General features: G+C 41.9%; 2 protein-coding genes across 2 annotated transcripts; both read right to left on the bottom strand.

The window, feature by feature from the left end:
* Nucleotides 1–987: 987 nt before the first annotated feature.
* On the bottom strand, nt 988–13,697 carry trim23 (tripartite motif containing 23). The gene is made up of 11 exons (XM_083792935.1): nt 13,605–13,697; nt 11,166–11,328; nt 10,743–10,864; nt 10,157–10,435; nt 9,105–9,287; nt 7,782–7,997; nt 7,065–7,199; nt 6,021–6,150; nt 5,333–5,443; nt 4,704–4,828; nt 988–4,215 (listed from the first exon to the last, which is right to left on the bottom strand). Exons 1-11 carry the CDS (start codon nt 13,671–13,673, stop codon nt 4,036–4,038), a joined length of 1,713 nt encoding a protein of 570 aa, XP_083649061.1. The 5' UTR covers nt 13,674–13,697; the 3' UTR covers nt 988–4,035.
* Nucleotides 13,698–14,888: 1,191 nt separating this feature from the next.
* enoph1 (enolase-phosphatase 1) lies at nt 14,889–26,118 on the bottom strand. Its single transcript, XM_083793491.1, has 6 exons — nt 25,702–26,118; nt 23,553–23,654; nt 21,321–21,523; nt 19,498–19,630; nt 19,029–19,152; nt 14,889–16,530 (listed from the first exon to the last, which is right to left on the bottom strand). Exons 1-6 carry the CDS (start codon nt 25,783–25,785, stop codon nt 16,391–16,393), a joined length of 786 nt encoding a protein of 261 aa, XP_083649617.1. The 5' UTR covers nt 25,786–26,118; the 3' UTR covers nt 14,889–16,390.
* Nucleotides 26,119–26,921: the final 803 nt, after the last annotated feature.

The raw sequence follows: 26,921 nt of genomic DNA, 5'->3' as shown, positions 1-26,921 counted from the left end.
GAATTCCCCAAATGTGGGAATCTCGACTGCATAATTTGTGGTAGTGGGGGACTGCGTTCGCGCTCTCCCCTGATAAACTGTTAAAATGAAAACGAGCGGAATGCAGTGTTAAGCAGCCACTGGAGGGCACTACACACTGGAAAGTCCGCTCCCTAGATTGGACGAATAACATACATTTCTTGCCATTATATTTCTAAAATGTATCCACAGTTAAATATACAGATTGAACATGAAGACACCAAACAGCACTCCACACGTATGACTTCAAATGTGGACGAGGTTTCAGCCCCTAGCTGATCCCATTGATTTGCATTATAAAATGAAATACATTTGTGGAGTTATTTCATTGGCCCTCTGGTACAACAAATTTGACATTGATCAGCCCAGTGGATTGTCAGATTAGCCAGACAGAAAGGGGTTGAAAACATGATCACCATTTGTGATGAATTAATAACATCATCTCGTCAGATTGTCAGTACAATGAGCTCAGTCAGCTATAGTATTTTGAGCAAAATCTAAGCCCAATCCGACTTTCATCTTTTAAAAGTCACAATGTGAAAATTATTTTGGGATTTACTTTCTTGCACAATACATTTGGCGCTCGCTCATACATGTTTTTGTACGGTTCAACCGGTAGGTTCCTCAATGTAAAAGTGCAAGACAGTAGGCACTTATAAACCAACGATACCCAAGGGCTCTACGCTGGTTTTGTCTCTTCACAAGATGTTACCAGAAAATAGTGAATCTACAAATGTACAGATCTTGTAGATCCTCAAAATAATTCAAAATAGGGAGGCTAGGGTTCATGTGCTCAGATGCACATTTGATATTTCAACAGCCTGATGCAGGATTAAAGTGTTGCATTTCAATATTTCTGAGTGCCACTATGTCCACCTTTTTGGTGTTTTTTAGACTTATCCAACCCTTTTAATAAGGCTTAAAACTTTACCTGGTTTCAAACTCTATAATAAATAATAATAAATTCCATAAGTTTGTCAATTTGTTTTATTTTTAGCATCACATTAATTATGAATGATTTACAAAAAGCCATTATCAAGTCCACTGGTAACAAAAGAGTGGATGAGCGCTGTTGCTTTTACAGGTTTAAAAAAAGAAACATCAGAAATTTAAGATTTTCACAAGAGATTCTTTAAGGGAAAGGCATGCATGCTTTTTGTTTTGTTTTAAACGAGTAGTAAACATTACATAGCAATGAGGAAAATGAATTAAAACTAATGGCTCCTCACAGTACACCTACAGACGTTTTAGGTACAGTCCATGGCATGTTAATGCTCAACAAAATTTTACATCTACATATATACACGGAACTCTGTTAAGTTAAGATGTTACGCAATAACCACTCCAGAAAGGTTGATAGAACAGGAGATAGATGTTCATCACAGCAGACACGTTTTGTAATATGTAACACTTGGAGACCACCATTTAACAGCAGTTTCTTCATTTGCTTACAACTGAAAATATAGCCATATTTACACATTGTCATACTATGGTGTTGTAAGACGGAAAATAGTCGATCTACAAGGTCACAATGCATCTTGAATGCCACATGTTTGGAACTTGCATATCGGCTATTTTCAGCACACGACATTGTAGTGCGATGAAATATAAATTAAGCATCATTCTGAGGCAAGCAGACAATTGCATCCAATGCATTCTGCGTGTAAAACACCCCACAAAATGGAGTCAGAATTGTTGCATACACTTTTCCTAAAGAGACATTTCAAAGTAACTCTCCTCATAAACAAGTAACCTGTTTCTTCTGTAACAGACATTCTACATTCAAACCCAAAATAAATCATGTACATAGTTCCAAAACAAAAACTGCTGTTTCAAGACCAGCTGTCATTAAATAAGGTTACACACTTAATAGCTTGTACATACAAGCAACTTAAAATAATCTCAATTCTTCCCACGTGAATAAGCATTTCCTGTAAGACATCAATCGAGAAAGGATAGTGAAAAACTGGTATATGATTTGTAAAACTACAGAATGATAATAGAGCCAATTTGAAGCAAGTCATCTGTGTATTTAGTACTTAGAATATGTAAGGAAGTGAGTGAATATCGTAATCTGTCGTATAGCTTAACTGGATTTATTTGGAAGTAATTTTAAATTTCACTCTATTTTGTATTGAAATATGTTACAGCAGTCCTAATGTGAAAAGCATCATAATCCATACTGTTATGCTATGCAATAGCGTTTTCTAATAAATATGTTCTGACATTTTATTTCTCACTTGGGAACACTGAATGTGCTGTGCTATCCAACCATTCAAGTGAACGTAAAATAAATTTGTACAAAATAGTATGAATTTGTGTGCTGATTAGTTATATTCTAACGTAAAATGGTTATGATGCGCAACTCACGGAAAATACCACTATTCCTGAAGTTTTACTGGATAAAGTACTTTGCTATTATAGATTAGATAGTTACTGCTTGTATAACGGTTGATCTTAGAAAGAAAAAAAGCTATTTAATAAGCCAACCTATTTATCATTTTGAATAGGTATATGAATGTGAATATATTGTCTAAATAGTGTTATTGTATTACCAGCAATCCTCTAACGAAACTTATTTTAGGGTTAGTGAGTTCATCTGTTGTAAAATACATATTGCTGAAAGAAGTGGTAGGATGAGTGTAGAGGGACAGACTTTGTTTAATCAGTGCCTTAGGCTTGATTGATACTTACGTAGTTGCGTGTGCCGTCGACTAGGGCTGGGCAATTAACTGAAAATATATCAAAACTGACATTTAGAACCAATAACTGACTTAATCTCGCTCATGTAGGTAATGGAATAATTCAGAAACAGGTTGCTGTTTTTTGTTGGATTATATGTCAACAAAAAATAATGGATTTTGGTTTGGAAGCCACAGTTGTATGTTTTTGTAGGCCACGAGCACTGGCACACAACAAAGAATATATATATATATATATTTTATTTTTTTTACGTAACTTTTACACATGCTTATTCTTGTCGTTTTAGGACAGTTGGACATTGCCTTGCTTCACTCGCCTAATTCTTTACCCATGGTGCAGTCGAAAGGAGACAACTAAATGAAGAAGACACCTGAGAAAAAACACTTTCTGGAATCAAGGAATAGGAAAGGGGCAGGTTTAGGCCACAGTTATGATGCCTGCTCATCTCAATGTTAAGGTTAGGTAGTGGAAGTGATGTGTTTTGCTTTAAACAAACCTTTTTTTACGTTTTCTTTTGAATTGTTTTAGTAATAAGGTATACAGTATATTCTGATGGTAATCATTGCTAAAGAGCGGTGTTTGTTCAATAACAGATGTCTCCCTGTCTCTCCCGTTTTTTCTTTCCGTCATCGCTTCCAATTTCACTTAGGTAATTATCCCGTTTATGCTGTATGAGTTCTCTGTCCTAATTGGATAACAATACCCACGGTGAAAATGCCTTTCGTGTTTAACGAGCCGGGGACACAGGGAGACAGACCCCTGTTACTGAACAAACACTCTATGATTACAGAGCTATTTAACACTTATTTTAACGCAAAGATATCACTTACTGCACCTTTAACTGATGCAACTCGCACTGCCGAAAATAGGCTGATCTACGAGCTCGTAGATCAGCAGTTTTTTTTCATACAACCAACGTATGAAGTATAAATCAACTCGTGAGGAGATGGGGGGTGTCAGGCTGGGATGTGGCAACATGAACAAGGCTGTCACAATTGTTACAAAATTATCTAATTACAATTATTTGAGAGAATCGCATCGTTTTGTATAAAACTATTAAATGTCAGTAATTTCTAGTAAATTTAAGTTATTTGTCATATCTGACCTGTGCAATTTTTGATTACAAAGCCTAAAAGGCAAACAGAAATGTATTTCTATTCATAATGTTCTAATTTCCAATGCCAAAAAACACAATGAAATCGTTAATTGCAATTATTTGTGTGACAATTAATCGTCAACTTAAATGTGTAATCGTGACAGCTCTACATGAAACCAGCACATGGGGGTTTGGGTTGGGGGTTTTGGGGGTGTTGTTCAGGCCACATCGAGGACACCAGCAGCTACTAGCTGTCTGGACAGCCAGTCCAGGCCCTCGTGGAGGCCCACCCCGCTGCGGGCATCGCAGCCCTGGATGTGCCAGCTCCTCCCGCAGCACAGCTTGTGTAGACTCAGTAACTCAGTCATCTCCTCCACGGGAACGGCACCCGGTACATCCTGACAGACAGACCGTATGCATTCATGTACAGGACTTAACTAATAATAACAATACTGTATTAAATGGGGCCAAATCTTTGTGTGATAGGAACTTTTATTCTTTTAAACGACTAGAATCCCTATTGCGAGGGGAACATTAGCCAACAAGCTCACAACGCGGCATTGTGAGCTTATAGATCGGCAAAGAGGTTTGGTGAAGAGGGGGAAAAAAACTATGTAAAGTAAACTATGTACTCAATAAAGTAATCAAAGCTACTCAATGATAGTGCTGCCGAACAAGTCTATGAATCCATCTATGAAATAGTTAAATCCCCAACACAATTTTATACAATATGCAGTGTGGGGACTGGGTAGTACCTGATTCATCTCTGGTCAAGGGGTCCTTGACCTGAAAAACATTTGTAGACCCCTGGCCTAATGACCCAAACCTGGGTTGGGGGTTGTATCGTTGACTTGAAAAAGGCAGACATCCGTCCAGTATGCGGTACCTGTTTGTTAGCGAAGATGAGCAGCAGTGCATCTCTCAGCTCCTTCTCAGTCAGCAGCTTGGCCAGCTCGCTGTGGGCCTCCATCAGCCGGTCTCTGTGGCAGCTGTCAATCACGAACACCACCGCTGTGTCCGTCACGTGCAAAACACAAGCAGGAGAGCTTCGTTAAAAAGTTGATTTAAAGCAACGTAATCAAGCACCTGCTCAGTGGCCCTATAGAAAGAAAATGGTCTCAAAGCCTCCCTGCTTGGTACTCGAGACATACTAATGATAGCGTAAAAAATAGTAGCGTAATAATAATAATAATAATAAAAAAAATATTTTCTTTAAACATTATACATCAACAATCTAAAATGCTATTTTGGGGAGAATCCCAAGTCCCCAAGTCTTTTTTGCAAATTAGGACTGACAAGCCCAAAATATGCCGCGATGCGTTGTGAACTTGTCGATCTACAATTTTCATTGAAAGCTTTCCCCACAATCCAGATGCTGGTTAATAACCACTGGCATAGCAGTTACCCTGTGTGTTTAGATAGTAGTGATTCTGGTTAATAACCACTGGCATAGCAGTTACCCTGTGTGTTTAGATAGTAGTGATGCTGGTTAATAACCACTGGCATAGCAGTTACCTTGTGTGTTTAGATAGTAGTGCTTCCAGAGTGGGCGGAGCTTATGTTTTCCACCTACATCCCAGATGGTGAATTTCAAGTTCTTGTACTCGACCGTCTCCACGTTGAAGCCTTGAAAAGAAAACATAACATGAACATAAACTCACGTGTACATTCATGTCACAGTAAATTGGTAAATAATCTATTATAGATCGTGCATTCACCCATTCACACGCACAGTCATACACCGATGGCAGAGGAAACCATGCAAGGCACCAACCTGCTCATCGGGAGCAGTTCAGCATCTTGCTCAAGGACATTTCGACACCAACACTGGGGGAGCTCGGGTTCGAACTGGGAACTGTTCGGTTCCCGAGTGACCACTCTACCCCTGAGCCGCTGCTGCCCCGATCTAAACTAAACTAAAATCTATTGAACATTTTCACCATGACATTCTCATTAGGGACGACAGGTTGAAAAGTGGTTCAAGTGACGAGTGCAGTGACGTAGAGTCCGGGGGGGCCAGGGGGCCTCGGCCCCCATGAGGGATTGGACCAGGGGCCTCGGCCCCCATGAGGAATTGGTTCGTCCCGTTTGTACATACAGTACTGTAGTACTGCTTAGGCTACTTGTTCACAATGGGCCCCCATGACGATTATAAAAACATTTAGTCCCTGGACGAGTGGAGTGGCTACTAGAATGTATTTACCAATGGTCGGGATGGGTTGCATGAATTCATCTTGTTTTAGCTTAAAGAGGATGGTGGTTTTTCCTGCTCCATCCAGACCCAGGGTTACCACCCGGATCTCCATCTTTGGACCGATGTGAACCCGGTTGTCCTGGAAAAACAAAACCTGTGATTTGACTTGGAGTGCAAACATACTGAAAGCATGTCACATTCACATGCAAGCTGGCAGCACGCTTCAAACGAAGTCCAATGTTTCTTGGATTGCTGAAACAAAAAGGGGTCTCTGACTCTTTATTTTATACTGAACAGTGATTTTGCCACCTGCATCTCTACCGTTTGTTTTCACTACCCTCCAATGTGCTTTTTGACATAATTCTGACACATCTGGCAGATTGCAGAATTAAAACAATATCAAACAGAGTGTGATGTCCAATCACGTGATGTCCCATCTAGTTAGAAATAACTAGAGCCATAGAGTAAGACAGAGTTACAACATTGAGGGGCAGAAATCAGCCTGGTCACATGGTTCATGTACTCGCGCGAGCCCAATGCATCCCATTCAATAGAAGTCTATGTAGAAGAGCCTGGCACCATGAAGTGAACGGAGTTGTTGTAACTCTGTCTTACTCTATGGCTCTGGAAATAACTGTATAAATAAATGCTATCTCGCCGTTGCCGGGGAGAAACCACTCATCTCTTTTCTTCTCATAGATGTATGTCCTACTTGATCATACACCACAGCACCACACAAAAGCATCAAAAGCATCCACAAGCTAAAAGCTTGTAGATCTGCTACTTTTGAATTTGAATCCTGAAATGTAACAGTTTTAGACATAACAAGGAGGCTTTCACCCGACAGAGACAATATATATTATTATATTATATAAGACAGTTAATTATACTATAAATTCTCTCTCTTTTTGGACATTTACAAAAGCGCAACAGTACTGACTAGAAGAAAAATGTGTCTGTTTGATTCTCCACAATGTAATTTTGGGAGTACACTTCCTCCTTTAGACAAGAGAAAACTCCATGCGGACATCTCTAGTGGTAGCAGTGTTTTACCTTGGTGAAGGTAACAGGGATGCCAGCGTCCAGCTGAATGTGATCCGCTAGCTCAGTGAACTGGTGCTGTTGTTTCTGAAGCGTCTCCAGCAGACAGTTAATCTCTTGCTTCGACAACACAACTCTGCAGTCATCCTAGAGAGCAAGACACCACATGCAAACACAAGTGCACAAACCTGTTCATTTCCACCGATTTCACATTTGACATCAGACACATTTTTGTTCTTGAGATTTGGCTCAAGGGCATCGCCATTAGGCCTGTCACAATTATTACAGAATAGTCTAATCGCAATTATTTGAGGTAATCGTTTCCATGTTGATCCAATCTTCATACATTAAAAAAAGCTGAAATAGCAGATCTACAAGTTCACTTTGTGTAAACATTAAAACATTCTTTGTATATTTCAGTTATTTGTCATATCTGCCCTGTACAGAAATGTTACTCTTTATTCATATGTTCAACGCCAAAAACACAATCGTTAATAGCAATTATTTTTAATCGTCAACTTATTTTTCTACAGCCCTAATCGCCGTTCTGATCTGTAAACTGTAAACCACCTGAATGCAATGACACTAGGTTTGGAATCCGGAAACCGGAGGAACCGGATCCAACATTGAGGAACCACATTTGGAACTGTTCTTGGAACCGTTGTTGCGGCAAGGAAAAGGTTTAGAAGCACCGGTCCTATTATTAGCAGCATGACAGTGTCCCTGTACCTGTTGTAAGGTCTTCTCACAGTGGAGACAGGCCGTGGACACCTGGGACAGCAGGATGGTCATGTCCTCCTGCTGCTGCCGCAGCCAGATCAGCCTCTCCCTGACATGGGCGTCCACCACACTCAGCGCCATCTCTTCCTGGCGGCACAGCGTCTCATGGAGGTCCACGAAGTAGGCACGCACGCAGGAGCGCGCACTCTCCGCTGTGCCCGGGACCTGGCCAAGACCGCCCAAAAATATATATAATGCAGGCAGCACTTAGATAAGATATAAGTACATCTACGAGAGTCTTAACATTTTCAGGATTTGGGGTGTGACATTACGTATGTAGCCCTTTTCACTGGAGAAAACAATACATTGTTGGTCTTAGACATTTGTTGGTTAATTAGTCTTTTTGAATACTTAAAAAAATATCTCTTGTAAACTCTAGATATAGCCCAGTAATTCTGTCAGTCTGTAGTTCAATGTAGACATTGTGAATGTGAAATCAACATTCAAATGTTCAACTGTAAAGCTCACCAGCCAATATGATGTTTTATTGAAGGTTAAGCTACCCAGTAGCTTAACAAAGGTCGATGCCAAATTTTGCACACACACTCCCTGGATGCCAACGATGAACATCTGCCCCAAATTCAAAGTTTGCAGGATTGGCCCGTTTTGAACAAAAAGCCTCAAATCATGAACGCAGCGTGCAATTTACGTGAAATCTTTCACAGACTTTCCTACTAAGCCTAGTACCCTTTTCACATTGGCCTGTTATAGCGCCACCAACAGGTGGATTTTTGCAAAACACATTTTTGGAACAAAATGCCTCAAATCATCCAATTGCCATCCAAGGCGTAAGAAGAAATGGCACCCTTTTCACATTGGCCTATTATAGCGCAACCAGGAGGCCACAACCTGACCTGCTCTGGTGAAGACCTGTGCCCAGAGGGGCACTTTATCTAGTTAGATTGTGAAATGGACCATGCTGCATACGTAGTTTGTACTTTTATGTTTGAATGCAGGACTTTTACTTACTACCACTAACTTTCCTCTTCTACCCCGGATTCTGTCCGTGCTGACATTTTTTTCAGAGCTAATAGAGCCTGTTTGCTTGGTCAGGGGTTAAATTGAATCTTATCCTGTGTCTAGATGAGACATGATCTAAATGTCCCAATAGAAGAGCAGGGAGACCAAATACAACCACCCCAATTGTATAAGTTATATTGTATTTGACAATCTTACACTTTATTAAGAAAAAGTGACATAGTGAGGCTTTAAGTTAACACATGAGCATAGGACTTCTTCCACCATTTCCCCATGATGCACTGCAGCTCTTACGTGTTCCGTGTGCGCCATGCCGACGACGTCCTCCACGATCTGCTCGCCTCCTTCGATCTGCTGCACGATGCCCACCAGCTTCCGGGAGTATTCCGACACCTCCTCCGTGAAGGTGCGGATGCAGTGGGCCATGTCCAGAATGGAGGCACGGATCTGAGTGGCCTCGCCCTCCAGAACAGCATGCTGATGATGGGGGGACGAAACACAGCCGTACTCATGATATGCTCCTCCAGTTGCATGTACGCAAATTAAGAGTTAAGTGTTAATTTAATATCCACAAGTGACTCTGAAAGTACACTTTCACTCTAGGCGCTATGAAACCCTGGGCCGATCTTGGAGTTTGTGTTCCGCATAGTTTAAAAACTTCGGACAGGCAAAATATAACTGGCTAGTAAGCATCGCAGATGAAGGTAACTGGGTTCACTCCAATGTACCAATTTTATTCACAGTGACCGATTCAAGTATTTTGAATTGCTCTACAATTACAATTTTGGCATTTACCAGACAGTCTTACAATAAGCAAGGTAAACGCATACACAGAATGCAGAGAGATTGCATAGTAGTGTCTCAATAAACTAGGATCCCAGTTAAACCAGGAACCTGGCATCAGTCTAAAAAGCATCTGTTTATACCAGAATGTATATCACTCTTTATTCCACTCTGGGTGTGCCCAGAGCCATGGGTATGCACATGTGCAAGCATAGACAGAAGTCGATAGTATTGTCAATGCACAACTAAATCTAACACACTCATTATGATGCAGCTATGTTGCTTACATCACAGTGTACTATAAGGTCTTCTTCATGCAGCCTGCCATGTTTGTACCCTGCTGTAGTTTTTAACCTGAACCGGAAAAGAAAACTACAAAAGAATTGAAGATCGGAAGAGGGTGGAAACGTCATATCTGCCGTTTGTCGCAAATAAAAACACATTGCAGCACTCAAAAAGTGATTTGCGAGCTCCCCGCTTTGTTCTCTTAGAAATAAAAGGAAATAAGTGAAATCCATAAGGAAATGAGTCTGTGCTTTTTTTTTGCAGGTAACTACTCCTACCTTATGCCCCTGGTGTTTTCCATACTCCTTACAGACGCAGCACATAAGCGGACTGGACTGGCAGGCTTCCTCCAAGCAGACAAACTCGATGGCATGGACCTGGTGCTGCGGGCAGAGGGTCTTCTCGTGGGGTTTGTCGGCCAGGGGCACGCGGCGGTGCTTGGCCAGGGTGCGCGTGGAGTGGGTGAGCTGCGAGCATTCGGCGCACAGGTGCGTGGCACATACGGTGCAGTACATCGAGGCTGTGTGACTCTCATCCTCGTCGCATCGGATCACACACTGGAAGGAGAAAGGCAAATTACTATTTGGTTACTTGGTTACTTACTTTGGTTCGATCGATGATGCGATGTAGGGGTGCATATTTTTGTCTTCTCAGAACACAACACCAACTCGGGCTGTGGATGACTGAGTTGGTGTGCTCCAGTCTGCACTCTCACACATAACATTGGATGTAGCATTGTAGTATCAAGTGAACAACAGAACAGTAGTACATTGGATATAGCATTAATTTTAGTGTCATGTGAAAAACAAAACAGCAGTACATTGGAAGTAGTATTTCAAGTAAACAACAGAACAGCAATCGTACTTCTCCCATGCCTTTGAGGGCGTCCTCTGCCATGCTGGACTGGTTGGACGCACCATTCTGCAGTCTCTCCAGAAGCTCTAGCAGAGCAAAGTTCTTCTTTAGACCCCAAACACCAGAGTCTCCTGAACGTGATAAAGAGAGACAGACACACAGAAATATAAAAAACACAATATAATGTCTTCTTAAAGATGCAATCCGGAACTAATTTTAATGACTAAAGCAAGTGGACCTGTTGCATTTCCATTTTTTTAATTAACACAAGGTTTACAAGTGTAGAACTGTAGATGCCTGGGAGATTAAAGATTTATTAAAAAGAAGATGGAATCGAATGGGGGTCCGTGGCCTAATGCATATCTAACCAACCGGGGGAGCTTGAAATGAAAAAGAACTACAGAGATAAATCAGAGCAACCGTGACGCTCACCCAGCTCAGTGACCTGTCTGTCGAAGGGGCAGCGGACTGCCCTGCCGTGGAGGGGCAGCCGTGTGAGACAGTCATGACACACCGTGTGGCCGCAGAGAAGGAGGCGGGGCACCTTGTCTCCCTGCAGAGAGAAGACATCCTCGCACACACCACACTCCAACACCTGCACAGGAAAACAATTATGTAATAATTGTGACAGGTCTAAGCACAATCACACACTCTTAACACCTGCACATGAAAACGAATACAAGAACGCTCCCCCGGGTCAAATCCAGTGACATAACGTAACCTCAGTAAAAAATACACCTTATTCCTAAACATTACCTCAGTAAAACTATTTTAAAATCTTACCCAACCATATTTCTAAACGTAATCTCAGTAAAAACTAACTACATAAACGTATTCCTAAACTTAACCTCAATAAAACTATGTCAAACCCCTAAACTTATTTCTATCCTTAAAGGTATATTCAGTGATTTCACTTAATTCAAATATCACTTATTTTTTTGTTTTGTTGTGATAATCCTCCCTACTATAGAGTGTGCTGGCCATATAAGGAGTTCCTCCCTGTCCCCAGTTAACCCCTGGGGGTCAAAAAACCTTAGGTTTCGTTTTTGACTTTCTATCCTGATTGGACGAAAGGCTGGGTCCCACAGCCAAAAACGAAACCTACGGTTTTTTGAGTGAAATCACTGAATATACCTTTAACCTCAGTAAACTATGCCTGAACCTAACCTTATTCATAAACGTAACCTCACTAAAAGCTAAAACTATGCCAAAACCTAACCTTATTCCTAAACATGACCTCTGTAAAACTATGCCAAAACCTAAGCTTATTCCTAAATGTAACCTCAGTAAAGTTACGCCTAAGAACAGTTGGTGGAACACGGCTATAGGAGACAACGGAAACGTGGGCGAAATCGCATTAACCACCGATGCCGTTAAGTATTAGTAGTTTTGGCTTCTCTGAAATTCTCTCTTCCTCACTTCCTTGACTTCTGGCTAGCTGCACGTCCTAGTTACTGCCTCTGATTGGCCGACCACGTGCATGCAGGATGTTTATAATGCCGTTGTGTCGTGGGAGGCGGGACATGGGAAGTGAGGAAGAGAGAATTTCAGAGAAGCCAAAACTTAAAAAAAAAAAAAAAAAGATTAAAAATATTTAAGGGCATCGGCAGTTAATGCGATTTCGCCCACGTTTCCGTTGTCTCCTATAGCCGTGTTATGCATCTTTGAAAAATCTCACCAACACTCCGTGAACGGAGGGTATGTACATCTGCATCCCATGGAGGGCTTAATAACCGATCAGGGACCCTAGGGTAAGCGACATCCAAACTTCAGAAAAGCTAACCGAGGGTGCCGAAAGGGGCTAGTTGTCATCATACATGAGTTTGCACAGCTCATTTGATAAGAGTTATATAAAGTGCTTATATCTAGACTATTCCATGTAGTGTTATACCACTATATGACACTGTATGATTCATGACTGACAGTTGACAGGATAAGAGTAAGACATAACTGAACACAATTAAATTACAACAAATGTGGTTGGCCAAGTTCTCTCTCTCACTCACTCACTCACACACACTGACAGTGGAAATTCATTTTCATAGTGTCAGAGACTGATACAACGTGTGTGTGTGTGTGTGTGTGTGTGTGTGTGTGTGTGTGTGTGTTTCTCGACAGTATATTTTTACGGTTTCATGAGCGAGGACTACGGTCTCTGATTTCAGAACTCCAAAACTGTGGTTTGGCATTACATACATGCCCAGCAGTGCTTCACTGATCGCCAACCTGACTTTAGCAACTAGATCAAATTGGACAATGTAATTCCCATCCTCTCTCTCTCTCTCTCTCTCTCTCTCTCATTCCCATCTCTCCCTCACACAGTTATCAGTCTCTGAGTGAAAATTAATTACCACAGCTCAGTGACAAGATACTGCTTGCATTTTGTATTCAGCAGTTTATAATGCACACAAAAATTGCATTTGTGTTGACAACTTGACATGAAACCGCAGCACTACTGTGGGCTAGCTACAACCATTAGCTTGCAGTCAGCCGGCCGGGGCTACATTAAAGGCCTAACGTTTCAGTTCTAGTAGGAACTACCATGCAGCCCATTCTAGTACCAACACAGGCTTCATAATAACTGTGTTTTTTTTCATGGAAGCAGGTTTCAGGACACTGCGTTTATGTATAACCCCGTGAAAGAATGCAGAATATCGTTACACTGACTCGCACGCACGCACACAAACACTGTCACACGCACAGATGCCAAGCAAGCAAAGCCTTCAGCCAAAGTGAAGACACCACCACGAACGAAGACAGACCTCTGCTGTCGACTCGTCTGCCTGCAATGCGTCTAATAAAACACACAGGCAGTCAACTAACTTGTTCGTTGATTTAAACAACTATTTAAAAAAAGAATATGACAATAACCTTCACTGTATTTCCATTCGTCCCCCTCCCGTGTCGGTCCTGCTTGTTTATGCCTGCAGCAGCGGCCATTCTTCTGGAGCTCTACACTACTGCTACTACAACAGAGAATACGGTAGATTCTACCGGGTAGACAGGAATAAGGACTACACTTGAGGAATAAAGGACTACAAAAATGGTGGTGGAAGATGGGAGAGTTCTTCAGTCCTGCATGAATGAGGGAGGAGATCATTCAACGAACAGCAAGGGAAAAGGGAGGGAGAAAGACAGACAGACAGTCAGTCAGTCTCCGGCCACATAACAAAAAACCATTGCATGGATGCACGTATCCTCAGTGATGTATCCCAAGGTCATCGGGAGGTGACCCAGCCGGGGTGATCAAGTCCAGACGACTAATCAGTCCCATTAGGGAAAAACCAGGGCCACCCAATCCGTTGCTCCAGAACTACTCTGCCAGGAATGGGAGAACCAGATTCTGGCACATGGAAGGACTAGGCTCTGTGGGTTGACTTCTGTCCGGGCCCCTCCTACGTCTCACCAGGTCCACTCCTGCTCTCACCAGGCCCAGGACCTGTGCGTTGCACCAGACTCCCAGCACCAAGCACTTCATTCGGGAGTGGTGGATTATAATGGCCCTCCTAAAGGCCTCACCAAGGGTTTTTGGGCTTCCTCCTCAGTCCTCACATTGGAGGAGGAAGCAGTATGGAGTTCTAACCCATACTGCTCACCCGGGTGCCGTCTACGTTCTGGCTGTCACCCGTCTCTCCAGTGGTCACCTGGTTGTCACATAGTCTATTCCTGAGAGTCACTATACTGTAAAAACACATCAATACAGCTTCCCCTTCCAAGGGCCTTCCCATGAAATGAGCAATCAAATATATAGATAACAAATAGAGTACTTTTCCATGACTTATCGATAGCTTTTAAGTACATAATTTCCATGATCAAATTCAAGATAAATACAAAGGTGCCACTTCTGTGAATAAGCAACTATTTTTTACACATTTTAAATATCCTTCAAGAAATCTTTAACCAGAATTCCGTCATGTCATTTCATTTACACTAGTAGAGGGAGTACTTGTGCTGCTTGGGGAAATAGACAATTTAGGCATTTAGCGGACACTCTTAATCCAGAGTAAATTATTGCAACCTTAGTCAAATAACCGGTTCAAGAAAATAAGTTATATCACACCTTCTCTGATCTCTTATTCTTTCATGTGTACAATATTTTATTGAGGTATGTAAAGAGCACAGAGCAAGTTTCTGGACATAAGGCATTTAAAACCAATTCTCTTGATGACAGCACTTGTTGTGGGCCTGATGATCACCTCTGCAGGTCTGAATCTTTATAACGGTACTTGAAATGATCAGCAACACAAGTTGGTATTTCCACTCCAAGAACACATACCAATACAAAAATAAATGTTTGGTTGATTAATATGCATTTCCTGTACTGCTTTTCAGTATATCAGAAATATTCCATGAAACAGTGTATATATAGTATACTAACTATATACATTCACAGATGGAACAGCTGAATAACTTGCGCCACAAAATAAGCAGAAGTGTTCAGATTTTGCCTTATAAACCTTTATAGTTTTGCTAACAATATTGTGATAACATGATTTTGTAAATACTTTTATGGACACAGGTAAATTCCACAGACTACTTCTAGACAAAGTAATACTTGAGACAAGGCATTCAGTTGAAGTTTTATGTTCAACAACAAACAACTTGGCTATTCTTGGGCTACATTTCATGTTCTACACAAACTAATAGCCAGTAAGATGGCACATTTATACAGATACAATTCATTTGAATGAGGATCCAACAAGTTAGAGAAGTCAACACATTTTCTTGAGGGACTGACAAATATTTATAATGCACTGCCAATAGATCTGTTGTTTATGGAAATCACAGAAATTTGTGTGACAAACATGTCATACTAACCAATCACTGACATGTGTACCGCGGCAAACAGTTCATGGCAGAAAATGTAGTTTATGATTACACAAACTAAATTTTAATGAACAACATTAACAAGGTACAGAAAGTGTAATCAAAAATGATTCTACTTAAAAAGGCGAATAAAATGTACATCTCTGCAGGTCACACGTAGCTTCATTCAGATTATACCAAAATACGCATTTAGCATTTGTCCAACCATTTTTAAACACCTGTTTTAAATTATTTTAGGTCAACGAAATGTCCTAAATGTCCTAATTTCAGTTGTCATCTCCTGTAGAATTGTGCCCCATACAAACGCGAAAACAGTTGGGTCGTGCTGAAACAGCTCAAATGATGGGCCTTTACTTTTGCAACCCTGTTGGGTCTTGTCTGGTGCCTTCGCCTCTTCGTTCGTCAGTACAGTAGTGGTGAAACATGGGAGATGCAAAAAGGAAGCACAAAGAGAAGGGTTCATAATTGGCTCTATGCACATACAGTATGCCATTTTGGAAATAACTCTTCCTACTTCCGGGCCTCTTCCAACTTCTTTCACAGGTGAGGTGTTTTACTGATGATACGAATTAAGGCTCCGTCTGTGGGTCTCAAAGTGTCCTTGAGTAGGTTCCAAATGGCCCCATACGGGTGTGTAACAACTGTACCACTGTACACTAAATGGACAGAGCCTTAATGATCGGCAACACCTGTGAAAGAAGTAGGGAAGGGGCCCGGAAGTAGAAAGAGTTCTTTCCAAAATGGCTGCTGTGCATACCTTATTGAAGGAGGCTGGGGGGGTTGGGGAGGGGGGCAAAGTTAGCTCTCGTTTCCTTTCACACCGGCGTTTGTTAAGCACTCCCCGTCACTTCCAGCTGGTTAAAGGACATTATGAGATTATAGTGGGCCTTCTCCTCCTCGGTCAGCTCGGTGTTTCCGGGCCGGACCACCACCACCGAATTCACCCCGGCATCTTCAGCCGCCTTAGCCTCTGCAAAGACACATTCATAATGACTGGACGTACAGTACAGTTTATCATCTCTGTCGGGCCTCCTGGTAGAGCTATAATAGGCCAATGTGAAAAGGGTGCCATTTCTTCTTATGCCTTTGATGGCAATTGGATGATTTGAGGCATTGTCTTAAAAATGTGTTTTGCAAAAATCCACCTGTTGGTGGCGCTATAACAGGCCAATGTGAAAAGGGTGGGATTTATTACTCAGCCTAGTAGGAAAGTGCGTGAAATATTTCACCAATTGGCAATTAGGTTGGACTATGAAATATTGGCCAGATCAGTCTTGAGAACATGACTATGGAGATGCTGTGTAACAATTTGCGGGATTTTTGGGGCAGAGGTTCGTCTTTGTCATCCATGGAGTGAGAATGCACATTTTGGCATCGGCCGGGCCAACGGTGCCGGAGATTAGCTGTCCACAGACTGACGAACACGAACACACACACACAGCACACACGCGCGGACGGGAGGACTACAAAACATACTCTAGTAGTAGTAAAAGTATTAGAAGTAGCGGCTGTACAAGCTTGGTGGGCGTTCATTTACGATAAAATAAAAAACGTAGAATAAGGAAATGGGAGGTTTCTGCCCAACAGCAACAATATAATGGTTAGCAGCTTCCTTGGTTAATTAATGCACCGTCACGTGCTGGTGTCGCGTATTGAAAATAGAAGATCTGACGGGGCACGGTGGCACAGTTGGTAGTGCTGTCGCCTCACAGCTAGAAGGTCCTGGGTTCGATTCCTGCTGGGGACGCTGTGGGCACTGGCGGCGTGTTCCCTCATCCGCGTCATCAGTGCCCATACCCAAGGCGGGGGTTGGCTATAGGGCCTTTCTGTGTGGAGTTTGCATGTTCTCCCCGTGTCCCCTAGGGTAGATACCCTCACAAAAACATGCCGTAATCCTGGTCTCTAAAACTACCTCCCCCTGGCCAGCCGGGGTGCCTGATGGAGGGGAAAGGAACTGGTCGGAATAACGTGTCCCTTCCACGCGCTACGTCCGGCCGGGGAAATTCCCCTCCGTCAGGTGAAAAGAAGCAGCTTGGACTCCTCATGCATAGAATGAGGCATGAGGTCAGTCCGCTGCCCCCCCAGGTTGGCAGAGGAAGTGTAGCGCCCAGGATTACATTAGATAATTGGCACTGGGTGAAAAGAAAACTGGGTTACAAAATCGTGGGATAAAAATGTATTAAAAAAAAAGAAAATAGAAGATCTATAGGTCACATTCATACCAGAGAGCTTTGCTGCGATAAAAACGAATCCTGCTGCACATTGTCAGAAAGTGCGCTTCGTTTGGCAGGTATGAAGGCTCATTCGAATCCTAATGCGCAGCAAATAACCGCATTTTACTCCGCCCAAAAACGTGGGTTTCGCTTCGCTTCGAATCGCACTTGACTACGATTCGGTGCAGGTGTGAATGCAATCCTCAGTAAATAAAGGAAATGAAGCAGACGGCACGACACATGCACGTTATGAGTGTAATTTTATCACCATAGATTTCACTGTGTAGGCTATAGTTTATGAATGGAACACATTGATAAAGGTCCCCCCTGCTGCGTTTCCAATTGCTGCGAATGACAGTGTGAAGGCAAACCGCAGCCAATTAAATATGCAAGAATCCCAATTTCCCCGCCCATACGGATCTGAGTCTACCGAAGTATTAGGTGAGAATCTGACCATAAGCTCACAACGCGCCACAATATTGAGCTGCCATCTTCGATGCGAGAACTCGCACGCCGAACTGCCATTGCCGGTGACATTACAAAATGGCTTCTGTATGTAACCTACTAGAGGCCAGGTATTTTGGATGCGGTCACAAACATAACCTTTGTATACACGGTAATTCTGTCTCCAAGCCAGCTGCATGCCTGTGCTCCGCTCTGTGTTGGAGAGGCTTCGCTAGTTAAAGTTTGAGCTGCGATGTTAATTTAAAAGACAGAACGCGGTTACACAAGTTTGTAATAAGTTATAAATCCTGGAAAAGTACATTCAAAGTGGACAACAAAACTGGATATTTTACAAGGACTTAAGAGGGATTGTAAATTTGTATCAACAACACCGACATAATTATATTAAGCACCACCACACCTTTTACAGACGATCAGCTCGTCTGGTAAGATTATTTATTTCTGGTTAATAAAGAGTGTGTGCACGCTGTGCTGCATTTACATTATAAAGGTTTTACAGCCACAGCGCTCGGCTCAAGCCTGAAGTTTGGCTAGGGCCCCCACTTTATTTAATGATAAATGATCTATCATTTAATGATAAATGGTCATCTTTTAATGATAAATGGTCATCTTTTAAATCAAGTCAATGCAGAGGTGATTCTGTGTATGGGACTTTTTGGGGCAACACCGTCGTACAATGTATACAAAGAAAGTATAAAACAAGTCTATAACTTGACAGAAAATAGCCAGTACCAATAATCATAATAAATAATATACTGGCTCCATGCAACACACTCAATTTAAGACCTACCTCGAGTGACATCTGTCAAGAAGGTGATTTCTTCAGGCTGGCAGCCAATTCTTTCTGCAATTCTTTCATAGCTTTTGCACTCTACTTTTGCCCCTATGTTGGTGTCAAAGTGGCCATCAAACAGCTGAAATGGTAAACAATTCCTCTCATTAGCAACAATGCCTAGTATTTTATCAATAAAGACAAAATGATACATATTGTAAGTTTTACAGTACATGATACATGGCTCGGGAGTCGAACACGCGGCACGCCGTACGGCTGGCTTGGCAGCCTAAAACTTTTACTTCTACACCACTACATCTCAGATCCAAATGTTGTACTTTTACTACACTACATTCATTTAAAAACTTTAGTTACTTTGTAGATTTTGACTTATTTCTTCAACCCTATATACATTTTGGCCATTTGAAAAGCTACAAGCTCACAATTGTGAGCTTGTAAAAGCCAATAAGCATTGCTGCTTACTTACATCTAAAACATCTCCTTCAACGGAGTATCCAAAGAGAAGTTTCTGGGCCTCCACACTTCCCGAGGAGTAGATATAGACCTTTAGGCCTCGTCTTCTCCACCTCCTGATGGATGGAACTACATCTTGGTAGACTCTGCAATAAGACCAAGGCAAGGAACAAAACAATGACAACATTTTATTGCATTAAATCACGAACCTATAGTTCAGTGTCGCTGTTGTCGGGCAGAAACCTCTTAACTCCCCGTTTTAACTTTTAGTGATTTTTCGTAAATTAACAGTGATCACACCACAGCAGCACACAAAAGTAGCAGATCCGCAAGCTCGAAACACGGCGCAACGCACACGTTTTGACCTTGTGGATCTGCTACTTCCACCCGACAGAGACAATATTACATTTATGTTAGGCAGATACTACTCTGTGAACATGTAAATATAGCACAATGTAAAAACCTCAAAGTGGCCGTGCACACACATGTGCCAACGTTTGAGAGACACAGAGATAAAAAGACCAACGTTTTGGACAGATCCACCTGCCTTCTTCAGGGTATTCAATATTTATTTTTTGTCTGGTCTGTGTGTGCGTGAGGCTACTTTGACGTTTTCTTTGATCTTATGCCATGGGACAGCACCACAAAGAGGGCTACTGTGCGTGAGATTTCTGTGAACTTGAATATAGCACAATGAGCCATATAGACGATTATCACATACTAGTTATAAACAAGTTTCAGTTCCCTTATTATATGTTGTAATACCCCAATTAATGCGTGTGTATGATTCAAAAGGCTGATCGGGGCAATCCCTTCCGGCTTTGGAAAACCCTCCCTTTCCGACACAAATTCCAACAATGGCGTGGCTCTCATATGGATCACAGACTTCATGTGGCCTACAGTTCAGTATGACACTGGTTTTCAACGTCGGATCCGGGGACCACAAGGGGGTCCAAATGAACGCCTAGGCCTGACTCACACCTTCGCAACAGATTTATGTATAGCTGATGCATGAGACTTATTGACTGATGCAAGCTCACAATGCATTTCCAATGGGAGTCACATGGTTTGACACAACATTTGTGTTGTATGAGGGGGTGGGGGGGCAGTCGAAAAACAAGCCGAAAGCCGTACAACACAAATGTTGTGTCAAACCATATGACTTCCATTGGAAATTCATTGGGGCAAGATGTAAACAAATCCTTTCTTTACATCTAGCATGCATCAATGTTGTATGCTAGATGCAAAGGTGTGAGTCAGGCCTTACTGGTCTGTAACCCGGAGAGTTCAATTAGCACTGAGAATTTTACCGTATAGATTGGGTACCCAAAGCAACCCCCATTTTTACACTCTCAGGAGTTACATACCTGGTGGGCCCCAGACCAGACATTGAGAAACAGTGCTCTATGACTCTATGAATCTATGACTCTAAATTTGGCCATGGTTACAGCCAGGTCAGAGCCCCATCGTATAGTCTTGCGTGCTGCTTGCATATGTAACAGTATAAACAGTAACGCACACACTTTTACGCTATTATTAATTTACATCAGTAGTTCTTGAACTTTTTTTTACCAATGATCCCCAAATTGATATATATATATATATATATATATATATTTGGCCGTGGACCCCTCTGAAAAGGTGTTGTGCCAGGGACCCCCAACAAGAGGATTTATGTCAATATTCTTTCATATTCATATTTATTAATATTTTTGATGCTACATCAACACATTTTACTGGGGAACCCCTGGAACGTCCCCAAGGAACCACGATAGGTTTGACAGACAGACAGGGTGCATACCGGTATTTAAAAAGGAAAACCTAATGACTACTTACTCGCCTTTGATTCTACCGGCAGCGTAGGCTGCCCTCCACATGTGTCCCTGGAGCTGCTTCAGGGCTATGGTCTTCCGGTCGGACGCCATGGCCCACAGCACTATGTCCATCACCTCCCGAATGGCCTTCTCCTCGTCCGTGTGGGCCGTCTGGTCCAAGGCGTGCACGGGACAGGCCCGGTTCTGCCTCATGTCCTCTTCAACCTGACATGATGACGAAAAGACACACACACACACACACACAGAATGAATGAATAAATAAATGAAAAACAAATAAATAATAAAAACTAAAATCGTTAACTGAACTGAAATAAAAAAACTATACTATAAAGAAAGAGAGAGAACTAACTGAAACTGTATTCTGCGTTTATAAAGCTAACTAAAACAAACCCTTAGTGCCCTTAGTTTTCATTTGTGGTGTTTATATTACACAATACTTATCTTTTCAATCCTGCACAACCCAACATAAACAAAAATACTAAAACTAATACTATTAGCATTTTCAAGAATATCAAATCCGCTCAAAAACAAATTAAAACTAACTGAATTAGAAAAAGAATATTCAGAGGGTCCCTAGCACAAAACCTTTTAAATGGGGTTCCGCGGCTTAATAGATTTGAGAGTACTTGACATGAAAAGGTTTGAGATCCACTGTTGTAGATTGCCATTTTCCGCTGTAGGCTTGCCCCAGAGTAACAAGGGACTCTAGGTTTACTGAGGCACTAAATCTTAAAATGGGCGAGCCCTGCCCTACATCAGTGACCTACTTTGCCCTCATTCTGCCTACAGGCCAGTGTTTACCAAACTGTGTGCCAAGGAACAGTGCTGTGCTGTGAGAGACAAGTCTGACAACCACACAGTTATGTGGAGAGCTTAGGAATTATTTTTCAATTTACTATAAATCTGTACTTTGTGCGCACCCATCATTACCCAATACAGAGACAAACAAATATATCCCCATCCCCAAAACAACATTTTTAACCACTTTCAATTCAAACTGGCATCCCTCATTTGGAAAATGTAAACCGTTTCTCACATATTGTCAGCCTGTAGAAACTAATTTCACCCACTTTTTTACTTAAAAAACTGTGATGTGACAATAAAGCTGATTCTAGATCTGCAATTTTCTGCAAATGCTCCCCCCAGATATAAGATGCTGGGTTGGTTCTTAGGTACAAGGTGGTTGTAACAGTCAGTCAGACAGACAGACAGAGAGAGAGACACATAGATATGCTGACATGGGCTACAGGACAGTTTGCGCACATCCAAAGACTAATTAAGGCAGTTGCTGGACCAAAAGACGAGAAGATAAAAGAAGGCTTGCACACACCTGCAGCTCCCTTAAGTGCAATTTATTAGCACGACCAACAGCTAACTGGACACGTGTCCAGTTAATGCTCTTTACTGCATAATAGCTCCAAACATCACTGCAGCTGGACGTGCCAATAAATTGCACTTAAGGGAGCTACAGTGTGCGAAGAGTCTGCAATATAATGTTATAGTCATCACGAGCAGTGCTAATACTGTACATTAACTTGTGAATTGTGAAATTGTCAGCAGAATTTGCAGACACACCCACAGTGCATCAACCTCTTAAAGGGATAGTTCACCGCCAAAATGACCAGTAGATCTGCTATTTTCGCTGAATGCTCAAAATGACCATGGCCAAGATAGGGAAACCAGTGGTTAACTAACCCATGTGACATTTGGGATTTGGCCATTAAAAAAATTGTTTTGTATGGGTACGGTCCGGACCCAGCTATTTATATAGCTGGGTCCATTCGGCTCCGGTTCCGACATCTCTCACTTTTGGACAGAGTGTTTGACTGTGCTCTGTTGCCGTTTATGTACATTTATGTTCAATAAACTTTTCAATCAATCAATCTGTGCTTTTCGGTTCGGAGCTATAATTGTAATAATAGCAACCGGGTCCATTCGATGCTGGGTCAATTTTTTATTCCATTTGGGTTACAACATTCAACAGCATGTGTGTGTTCTCATCTAAACGAATCGTTACATTTGTCGTCATGATATTATTAACAAACAGTGGTGTCAGTAGTAGTAGAATATTTACCATACTAGTAATGGTCCCTGGCAAAAGAAAATCTGAGATGGGGGGAACGTAGCCAAATACACATCATTTTGGGGGTCCTTGACATGAAAATGTTTGAGAACTACTGTTATATAAGAATACAAGCCCTCCACTAACAGACATAATACAAAACCCCTGTACCTGTTTCTTTAGGAGGTGAACATCTTGCTTGCACTCATCTTCTTCCCAGTGGTTAGACAGATAATCCTCGAGATGTTCTGTGATATATGGAAATAGGATATCCTGGAAGAGACAAAATAGCCAATAAGATGCAAACACTCACTTGTCTTTTGCATTGTTTTTTTTAACTGGCCACACGTCAGGACAGGAGTGATAAAAGGACAAGACTGGGTGATAAACCATATCAGCAACACATGCACAGATACCATGTCAGGGTTTTGGCGATATTGTAGTGCTATATACGACCCCTTGGGAAGAGAATGTGTTGACCACATTTGCACCCGATTTGTACCTCTGTTCCTGTATGTATGCTTTGTTTTTCCTGTGTATTGTAATGTACTCTATTGTCTGCCTGGTTTTATGTTTTTTGTGGGGACTGCAGATGAAAATGAGTACTAGCAGCATCTTTGCTACTGTAAATCCGGTATATACATTACATTGATATGTATTGTTCATAAATATGTGGCGTCACATCAAAATAAACAAATTGAAGTAAAGTTGAGGCCCATCAGCAGCCCCTGCTGTGTATTCAATCGACTCCCTCACCATACTGCTGGGAAATCTCAGCAGGAGGATTAACTTTCCATTCACTACGGCAGTTCATCACACTGACAGTAATAATAATTCATGATTAAATTAAATTTAGTTCAAATGGTGTATATGGGTATGTGATAAATTATTATCGGACCGTATTTTTCATGGACAGGCTTGGGCTGATGTGATAGTCCTCGGATGGAGAGACTGATAAGATATACTACACTGTACAGTACAGATATAGTTACCAAGCGTATGCTTGCAGAAAACTCCACCAATTCCATCTACCATGCATTTCAAAAGGATGAAAAGGCGAGTGGTAAGTAACCATGATCACATTAGTTAATAGATTTATAGCACTGCGTGTGTCCATACTTATACAAAAGACAGTCAATTCAAGAAGAAACAAATTAAACAATTATGTATTTCAATTACCAGTACATTGATAAATTGCTTATCTGACTACACTGACTGGTTGTGACAATATTGTACGAAAAATGATGGCCTGTTGTAATTCAATTTCACATAGCAATAAGTATTTTGCACACCTGTTATTTCTTTCTTTTATCAGGGTTTCCCACTGTAACTTAGCAGAACCCCAGTAGGAGTGCTGAACGTTGCAATGTTGCATAAAACAGAGACACATGTGTAATTGATGGCAGTCTCATGGACATGGATGAAACTATAAGGCAATTATTTCAACAACCACAATACAGTGCAACTTGCCGATCATTCAGTTTCTTCCAGTTAAACTTGCTCATAGGCCTACTAAATTCGTCGATTATTTCATCAAAACCTTGGCTGGAACAAACTGCTTTATATGCCAGCATTATTATTGATTGGAAGGAACAGAGTAGCCTAACAGAACTGAAGGTGATGGTTAAACCTTCCAAGCAATCATCCTCCTGAATGTCACAGAAGGCAACGTTATGAATTTTGTCTCCAACATTCCATAAACTAAATCTAAATAATAAAACAAAGCTGAAGAGACGTGTGCTAACACCTCTGTCCTGTATTAGGCGATTGGCTATTTACCTTGCCAGGAAAACCCAACCTCGCGAAAACCACCTTGCTAAAGTGATTTACGCAACTTAACGCAAGTAATCAGATCCCGCCTACTGCATCCGGTTATTTGCCCGCACACATTCATGCACGGATACCGCCGCTTCCGTATCCGCTCTAGACCGGATCTGCGAAGCTAAATGATCCCAGTATATAGTTACAGTATGGAGGGAGATCTGATTTAGCAGACTCACAGACTGCCACTGCCTCATATGAGACTGATGATAGATATCATATCCCCATAACCATTGTTTGTAACTCTCGCAGTTTACTGTGTACATTCATTGTTCCTCTGCCAATGAATGTCACCGTTTCAATATTCGTTGCTTTATATAACAAATTAAAACGTTGTATATCAAATCCACAGTGAATGTGTCAATTTCATTCCGAGTGTGACTACTGTGGCTGTGAACAGAACGTAACCAAATGGATTTCTATGCGCCGCGGCCCATACGGTTACATTTTGTACACACTCAAATAGTTCAGAAAATGTAGATTAAACAGAGCTGCTTACCTTTACAAATGTGATCGGCGTGGTTGTGCCTTCTATGTCTAGCAGTAGCGCACTAGTACATGCCGGGATCGACAGAGTGGCCATTTTCGGCTGCTATAGTCTGTGCTACTCTCACACTGCTTGCTGTGCCTGTGTATCTAGCAGGCAGCTCTATTAGCTGAACCGAACCAACCGACGCCCAGCACTTGAACATAAACGGTCTGTCTGGATGTTTGTTTAGCTACTACTGGAAGATTCCTGGCCGGCGTCAACCCCAGGCTGTATAAATGTAAAATTGACGAAGGCCCGTGGTTTTCAATACGGACGTCTGTTGTTGTTCCACTAAGATTGAGCTATCTAATCTTTCCACTGACATGTCTTTGTTAGTTCACTACTGGACCATTCCAGCTTCCAGACGGCACAAGCACACACATGCTTCGTCGGGGCAGCGTCTAGTGAGCTAATCTAGTGAGCTAATTTAAGACTTCCGGTGGACGATCTCTTCAAAATAAGAGTACCCTCTAGAGTATTGAAAAAAAGTTTAATTTGCACATTAAAACTACAAATTAAGCATTTAAATGATGCTATATGATGCTATAAGACACACATTATGTTTCTGTGTAAGAATAAGTAATTAAATCCTTATAATAATAATAATAAAGTTATCTAAATGGATAAATGCTATTCACTGGAGTGCATGGACTTTATAAAGTGGACACTGGACAAAAGACGGCTCCGCAAGGCAACTATCTGGACATACCCACGCGTTCGGGGAGATGTCCTATACCACACCCCACTCTCCGCTAAGCGGGAGAGGTGTAAAATTCACAGTAGCAGACCTTCTACTGGGGTCAAGGCTGACAAAAAGTACCGTTTCCGGACCCAGAATGGACACTGGACAAAAGACGGCTCCGCGAGGCAACTATCTGGACATACCCACGCGTTCGGGGAGATGTCCTGTACCACACCCCACTCTCCGCTAAGCGGGAGAGGTGTAAAATTCACAGCAGCAGACCTTCTACTGTGGTCAACGCTGAAAAAAGTACCGTTTCCGGACCCAGAATGGACACTGGACAAAGAGGCCTCCGCGAGGCAACTATCTGGACATACCCACACGTTCGGGGAGATGTCCTCTACCACACCACACTCTCCGCTAAGCGGGAGAGGTGTAAAATTCACAGCAGCAGACCTTCTACTGGGGTCAATGCTGACAAAAAGTACCGTTTCCGGACCCAGAATGG

Source organism: Protomyctophum parallelum, assembly GCF_964188405.1.
Source record: "Protomyctophum parallelum genome assembly, chromosome: 21".
Classification (NCBI taxonomy): Eukaryota; Metazoa; Chordata; class Actinopteri; order Myctophiformes; family Myctophidae; genus Protomyctophum; species Protomyctophum parallelum.
The sequence above is the reverse complement of the archived record's forward strand: the minus strand, read 5'-3'. Positions and strand labels throughout refer to the sequence as shown.

Excerpts from the sequence above, each read along its gene's own strand:
- trim23 (XM_083792935.1), bottom strand. The coding sequence starts at position 13,673 with ATGGCCGCTGCTGCAGGCATAAACAAGCAGGACCGACACGGGAGGGGG. Across the intron at positions 7,998-9,104 it reads GCATGGCGCACACGGAACAC|GTCCCGGGCACAGCGGAGAG; the intron begins GTAAGAGCTGCA and ends GGTCTTGGCCAG. Across the intron at positions 6,151-7,064 it reads TCCCTGTTACCTTCACCAAG|GACAACCGGGTTCACATCGG; the intron begins GTAAAACACTGC and ends TTGTTTTTCCAG.
- enoph1 (XM_083793491.1), bottom strand. The coding sequence starts at position 25,785 with ATGGCCACTCTGTCGATCCCGGCATGTACTAGTGCGCTACTGCTAGAC. Across the intron at positions 19,631-21,320 it reads GCCGGTAGAATCAAAGGCGA|AGTCTACCAAGATGTAGTTC; the intron begins GTAAGTAGTCAT and ends GTCTTATTGCAG. Across the intron at positions 16,531-19,028 it reads CTTGACAGATGTCACTCGAG|AGGCTAAGGCGGCTGAAGAT; the intron begins GTAGGTCTTAAA and ends GTGTCTTTGCAG.